The sequence below is a fragment of the Rutidosis leptorrhynchoides genome, chromosome 6 (assembly GCF_046630445.1).
Source record: "Rutidosis leptorrhynchoides isolate AG116_Rl617_1_P2 chromosome 6, CSIRO_AGI_Rlap_v1, whole genome shotgun sequence".
Classification (NCBI taxonomy): domain Eukaryota; kingdom Viridiplantae; phylum Streptophyta; class Magnoliopsida; order Asterales; family Asteraceae; genus Rutidosis; species Rutidosis leptorrhynchoides.
In genome coordinates this window covers 317605641-317613632 of record NC_092338.1, presented here as the reverse complement: position 1 = coordinate 317613632, position 7992 = coordinate 317605641, and the positions used below count along the sequence as shown (strand labels likewise).

Here is a 7992-nt window from a genome sequence, read left to right as displayed (position 1 = left end):
AATTCCATGCATTTCACACTTGATCTCATTCACAATTTACACACACTTGTTCATTTATATTCTTTCTAGTCTTTCTCACTCTAAAACTTGTACGTTTCTTGGTTTTTCTTCTTCTTTTCTTCTTATTACACACGACATCATCATCATCATATGAAGAACAAGCTTGTTAGCTTTTAGATCTTGTTATATCTTGTAGATTCAAACTTGGATTTGAATCCTTCAAGAACATGGAAGATTCAAGCTTTCTAGATTTGAATCTTCACTTATTTTGTAGATCTAAATCTTTTAGCTTATAATCTCTTTATTTTTTTGTAAAGATTAAAACTTGTGTTTGTGATCTTCATGTAACTTGAAGATCTAGCTTCATGCTTCAAGGATCTTCAAGAACAATCAAGATTCAAGCTTTCTAGCTTTGAATCTTCATTACTTTTGTTGGATCTAAGTTTTCTAACTTATGATCTCTTTTATTTTGTTGAAAGATCAAAACTTATGTTTGTGGTCTTCATGAAACTTGAAGATCTAAGCTTTATGCTTCAAGATCTTCAAGAACATCAAAGATTCAAGCTTTCGAGCTTTGTAATCTCATAACTTGTGTGAAAAGGATCCAAGCTCTCTAGCTTAGGGTTCCATTACTTTGTTTGATCAAACTTATGTTCATACTTGTTTGATTGAATGAAAGTTTGTAGCTTTTGTTGTAGATAGAACTTGTATTTGTGTTAAGACTAAGAACATGATGTAACCTAGGTTCATCATCCTTCTAAAACTCTTAAGTGAGTTATAATCTCACTTAGTTTTGAAATTTTGTGTGTTGATGGTTAAAACTTGGTCAAAGTGATGCTAACACATTATTGAGTTGTACACTTGAAGCTACAAGCATCAAGGATGAGAACCGTGATGAGCATCAAGCACCAAGAATCTCACCGGAGCACTTGTTTACTATTTTTCAGGGTCTGATCAGACTTTATGGGCTTCTGGAAAGTTTATTTTCAGATATTTCGTTTCGGTTATATGACTTTTCGTTTAAGACTCACCTAAATTCGATATACTGTTTAGGATTTATAGCCTTTTTAAAACCACTACGCCTTTGTAACGTTGTGCTGAAATTTCTGACCTACTCGCACTTAAACCATCGCCACGGTCAAAAGAAGATGAGTTAGGTTCTGAAAATTGGTCAGTGATTAGAGGACTCACATACGGAGCCATGGCCACTGACTACGCATCTTTTCGATTTGTATAGAGGTCGTAACAGCTGTCCAAAGTCAGCCTTTTGTTTCGATCTCTATTCTTGTTAAACATACTTTAGCTTTGATGAATGATGAAGATGATGATGATGATGACACTTAAACTTAATTTATACACTTTTAAACTTATGGGGACAACATACTTACCTAGTGACCTTTGACTTAGGTTGACGACCTTTCGTACCGACTTACTACTTGCATACGTTTCATATCAACTTTTACTGCTTATTCACTGTGAGTTATAGCATCCCTTTACTACTTTTACTATTTTTGGGACTGAGAATACATGCGCTTTTTACGTTTTACATACTAGACACGAGTACTTAAACTTTATATATGTGTGGGTTATAAAATGGCACAAAGATTCCCCTTAGCTCGGTAACGTTTAATCATTGGTTTCTGAACCGTGAACGCGAATCTTAGATATGGATCCATAGGGTTTGACAACCCCACTCGGGCTAGTCACGCTAGCAGACAATGGGTGTTTAATACTTCGAGGACAAACGCACTCACCAAGTGCACTTTTAGAGGGTGATATACATACGTTAAGTCTAGTTACCGGGTGCCCACGGTTAAGCATATACTTTTCATACTGATTTAAACTGCTGGTTGAAGCACTGAAATCTCGTGATCTACATTACTTTACTGATTACAAACAAACTATAGTCACCAACATTCGTGTTGACTTTTTAAGCGTGTATTTCTCAGGTACTTAGACGTTGTTGCCTCCGCTGTTAGACTTGATGTCTTGGTGTTAGACTTGCTGTTACAAACTTGCTGTGTTAGACTTCCACTGCATTACTTAGAGATGTCTCAATCATGGAACTTTTATTTTGCATTCGCAACTTATGTTATTCTGAATAATGGCTTTGTAACGACCTTCATGTCACGTTATCTTTTGTAAAACAATTGAAGTTATCTTTTCATGAATGCAAAACTGGTTTTTAAATAGCATATAGTGTTTGACCTTGTAATGATCCTGTTGTTGATGATCTGTACACGATGATTTTGTACGGGGCGTCACAAATGGGCATCATGAATATCCCCAAAATAAATAGAACTTTCAGTCTGTAATAAATATATAAACCTCGAAGTACTAAACACCACGCCCACTAGCTCTTCTGTCTAGTGAACATTCTGGGTGGAGGTGTTAAACCCGGTAGCTACCTTTAGGATTCGCGTCAATTAGGGTCCATTTCCCTAATTCTTAGGTTACCAAGCTATAATAATTAGGGGAACATATTCGATATAATAACTTACAGAACTTCTGTCTGTATAATAATTCATTCGAGGAATGTTTTGCTTGTGTCTATCTCGTCAAACATTTATAAAAACAATTCATGTATTCTCAGTCCCAAAAATATATATTGCAAAAACATTTAATAAAAAGGGATCAAATGAACTCACGATACGATATTTTGTAGTAAAAATATGCATACGACGATACTGAACAATGCAGGGTTGGCCTCGGATTCACAAACCTATATTAAGTGTATATATTAAAACATATAATGGTGATCGAACAATTTTATATATTTTGTTATGTATTAATATTAATATAGCCCTCGCTTCGCGCCGGGGGCTCCGTTTTGAATGCGAGTTAAAAAAAAAAGTCTTGATCTATTTTGTAAAAAAGAATTTTTTCCGACATCTAACATTGAAGGGTTGTTCCTTTTGTGAAAGTTGATTCTTTTAGCGTTAAAGTTAGTTGATCTATTTTGTAAAAAAAATGTTTTTCAACATCTTTTGGTAGCATTGAAAGGTTGTTCCTTTTAAGAAAGTTGCTTCTTTTATCGTTGGAGACAAAAAAAAAAAGCACAGTAGTGGCCTATGTGGGTCCTACTGTTTGAGAGCAGTGTACAAGTCGGTAAAGCGTGGTGGGTGTTATTATTCAGTATTTTTGGTGTTAGTGATGGGATAAATAATAATTTAGAATATAGGTATAAAGTGGGGGGGTTCGATTTGTATTTTAAGGAAAGTTAGGGGGTTAGGTATAAAGTGGGGGTTCGATTTGTATTTTAATGGAAGTTAGGGGGTTATGTTTGTGAAAAATGAAAAACTAAATAGTACTATTCATAACAAATAAGACAAATTTTATCTATTAGTTATATTGGTAATATTCTTATATATAATTTTATTAATATTTATAATATGTTATAATACTTATTTGATATATAATTTAATTAACGTTATATTAATATAAATAATATTATATTAGTTAAAACATAATATTAAGTAATATTAGTATACTTATGTAATAAATACATTTTTATATAAATTTATTTTGTTTGCAAAATAATAGTTATAATAATAATAATAATAATAATAATAATAATAATAATAATAATAATAATAATAATAATAATAATAATAATAATAATAATAATACTAGAATAAGGATAATAATAATAATTACGTATAATACTAATAACAATAATGGTAGTAATAATAATAATTTTAAATAAAAAGATAATAACGATACGATAAAAATGATAGTTTTCATAAAAATGATATTTTTAATAATAATGGTAATTTTAATAATAATAGTTTTAATAATAATTTCAGTAATCATATTAATAATGTTAATGTTTAAATGATACCTAGTAATATTAATAATAATAATGATAATACTAATTTTAATAAAAATGACAGATTTCAAATATAATGATACTTTTAGTAATGATAATATCAATAATAATAATACTGATACCTAGTAATATTAATAATGATACCTAGTAATATTAATAATAATAATAATGATAATACTAATTTTAATAAAAATGACAGATTTCAAATATAATGATACTTTTAGTAATGATAATATCAATAATAATACTGACAATGATAAAAATAATACTTTTATTACTAATGCTAATAATGATAATAAGTTTAATAATATCAAAACTAATAATCATATTAATAATAATGATAATATTAATAATAATATTTATGTCATTAATAATAATAATAATAATAATAATAATAATAATAATAATAATAATAATAATAATAATAATAATAATAATAATAATAATAATAATAATAATAATAATAATAATAATAATAATAATAATAATAATAATAATAATAACAGAAAGGCTACCTTAATGTATAAGCCTTAAGAAAAATAAACGCCCTTGTCCAGGCTCGAACCCACGACCTCCTGCTCACTCGCAAACACTCAACACCATGGCTCTGTTGCCTTATTTTTGTTTTAAACTGTAATATATTTATATTTACCCAGTTTATCTGTTTTCACTTCCTTCTTCTTCTTTTTAAAACACCAACAGAGGTGACACCATAGCAGTAGCAGGAAATAACAGTATCATCATACTGTTTCATCATCTTCTTCTTTAAATCATCATCGTTATGGAATCATCTATGCATCATCACCATCATTACCGTAATCCTTATCATCATTTTAACATTGTTATCATCATCTCAGTCGCTGCTTGTAACAGAAAACAAAAGCAAGATAGCAGCTGCAGTAGATAGCAATTGTATGGTTAAATGGTTGAGTTGTGGTGGTGGTGCGGTGATGTTGTGGTGGCTGTTCGAACAGAACAAACTAAACAGTGAGTAACAGCAGGAAAAGAGATGCAGGAAGAAGTGGTGTTCGATGGTGATTAAAACAGAAAAATTTTGAGTGTGTGGTATTGGTTTGGTTTCTCAGCTTGATCAGAAATCGAAGAAAAATGGCAGGTGTTGGTGATTTAACGAGGAAGAAGGTGATGGGTGTAGGATGATCATGGTGGCGGTTGTGGTTGTAGATGGGAGTGAAGGCCGGTGGTGATGGGTTTGTTCACAATCATGAACCCGAAATAAAAGTCGAAGGTGATGTTTGTTGGAGGTGTTCCATGGTGATGATCAAGTGGTAGAAGATGGCGGTGGCGAGATGATGGTTGCTAGGGTGGCCGGTTGTGGTGGCGAATGGTGGTTGATCATTGGTGATGGAGGCAGTGGGGATTGTAGAAGGTGGTGTATGATTGAGCTAGGTGACCGAGCTAGGTGGTGACTTATATGTATCACCTGTATGTGTATATATATGATATATATATATATATATATATATATATATATATATATATATATATATATATATATATATATATATATATATATAATGATATAATTAATAATTAATAATAATTATAATATATAGTTAGTGGAAAGGAAGGAACACAGAAATTGAACGTGTCGAATAGTAACACTAATAGTAAAGCAGCCATTGAATTGGAGTTTAGTTACCGACAGTTTTTCACGGAATGTTAAATCGTGTCCATTGCTAAACAGTTAACGTATAAAACTGTTCCTAAAAATCCAAAAATTTTAAATTAAGTTACTTTAATTATTTCAGTCATTTACTGTTTAAAACCTGATCAAAATGGTTTGTTAATTATTTATTTTCTGTACCAAATAATATGCACGGAGTACTAAAATTTAATGCTAAAAAGGTAAAAATATTTTTATCAAACCTAAAATCTTCGTAATCAAATCACAGTCCAACTTTTATTTTAATCCTTCATGAATAGGTATTATATCTATATTAAAACTAACAAAACGTCAACCGAGTGTTAATGACATTTACTAAATAGGCTTGAAATCACTTATTTTTAATATATTCTCTTTCTATATATAATCATTATTAAGTATCAATTTTAACTACTAAAATAAATATATCATATATTTTTAAACAATTAGATTTAATATATTTACAAGAAATATATATATATATATATATATATATATATATATATATATATATATATATATATATATATATATATATATATATATATATATATATATATATATATATATATATATATATATATATATATATATATTATAATAGTTTTCATTATATCGCATATTATTTTACATATTTATTTCTAACGATTAAATCATATATTATTTCAAATTGTTTTTCAAATTAATATATATATATATATATATATATATATATATATATATATATATATATATATATACCTATTAAAATATATATGTATCTGTTTACAAATAGTTGTTCGTGAATCGTCGGTAATGGTCGAAGGTCAATTGAATGTATGAAAATAGTTCAAAAATTTTGAGACGCAACATAACGGACTTTACTTATCATGTCAGAATTAAGAAATTGTATCGTGAATTTGGTTCAAAATTTGTCGAAATTTTTCGGGTCATGACAACTCTGTTCCCATCTATCTTGTACCGATACATTCGGATGAGATTCTAGCCGAAAAATTCGTTTAAACCTGTCTTTTAGCCTTGTTTCCCCAACCCAAAGATCTTCCCAAAAACGTGTATCCGCCCCATTACCGATGACCCGGGAAAAGGAGTTGGTGAATGCAATTCCCAAATCATCTACATTTTTTCCTGCAATATAAATGTCATAGCAAAGACTAGAAGGAGGAAGACGAGCAAGCCCATCCCTCAACACTAGCCCACCGTTAGCACCATAAAGACTTCTAATTACACGAGCCCACAAAGTGTTAGTTTCGGTTTTAAACCTCCACCACCACTTACAAAGAAGAGATAAATTTTTGCTTTTTAGAGATTTAATATTTAAACCTCCTTCTTCGTGAGGAAGAAAGATTTTTTTCCCATTTAACCCACGAAAGTTTATTATTAGAACCCGACCCGCCACAAAAAAAGGTGCGTCTCACACTCTCAAGTTTTTTTAGCACATAAAGCAGAGCACAAAAAAGCGAGAAGAAGTAGAGAGGTAGACTCGAAAGAACCGATTCAACAAGAGTAAGTCGACCACCGAAAGAAATCATTCTAACTCTCAAATCCGCCAAATTTTTCTCAAATTTTTCAATAACTGAGGACCAATCATTCAACTTCTTCATTTTACTTCCCACCGGTAACCCCAAATACATAAACGGGAGGGTGCCCGATTGACAAGAATACCACCCCGCAAGATCTTCCACTTCGGATTTACACTCCCCAACTCCATATAACACGCTCTTATTATAGTTCACTTTTAGCCCCGAAGCCCGTTCAAAACATTTACAAATACATGAGGTTACGCGCATTACTATGACTCCATTCACCGAAAATATAGTGTCATCCGCATATTGGAGATGCGAGATGAGCACACTTCAACACCTTTGTACATTCCCTTATCCACCGCTACCTTTGTTAAAATATTAAGACCCTCCGCCGCGATAATGAATAAAAAAGGGGAGAGATGATCACCTTGTCTGACACCACGACTTAACTTAAATTCCGGAGTAGGTGAGCCATTGATAAGACTCGAAATAGAAGCCGAATTAAGGCATGACCCAATCCATTTCTGCCACTTGGACCCAAACCCCATACATTTCATAACCTCCAATAAATAATTCCAATTAAGCGAATCGAAAGCCTTCTCGAAATCTACCTTGAAAATAATACCATGCCTTTTGTTTCTTTTAAGCTCATCCACAACCTCGTTTACAAATAGAACTCCATCAAGAATATACCTATCACCTAGAAAAGCACTTTGTTCCGAACCGATAAGCCTAGGAACCACTTTCCGTAAACATAAAGAAAGCATTTTCGCAATAAACTTGTAGTAACTACCAATGAGACTAAAGGGGGCGATAATCACCAAAACCTAACGGATCCGCTTTCTTCGGAATAAGCGAAACAAACGACATATTACAACCTTTATAAAATTCCCCATTCGCCCAAAACCAATTTACCGCTTCAATTAAATCCCCTTTTATAATGTTCCAAAATATTTAAAGAAACCCAGATTAAAACC

The 7992-nt window shown here is 31.2% G+C and overlaps 1 protein-coding gene across 1 annotated transcript; it reads right to left on the bottom strand.

Annotated features, from left to right (window-relative positions):
• Positions 1-7293: 7293 nt before the first annotated feature.
• On the bottom strand, positions 7294-7782 carry LOC139854663 (secreted RxLR effector protein 78-like). Its single transcript, XM_071843955.1, has one exon. The coding sequence runs from the start codon at positions 7780-7782 to the stop codon at positions 7294-7296; it is 489 nt and encodes a 162-aa protein (XP_071700056.1).
• Positions 7783-7992: the final 210 nt, after the last annotated feature.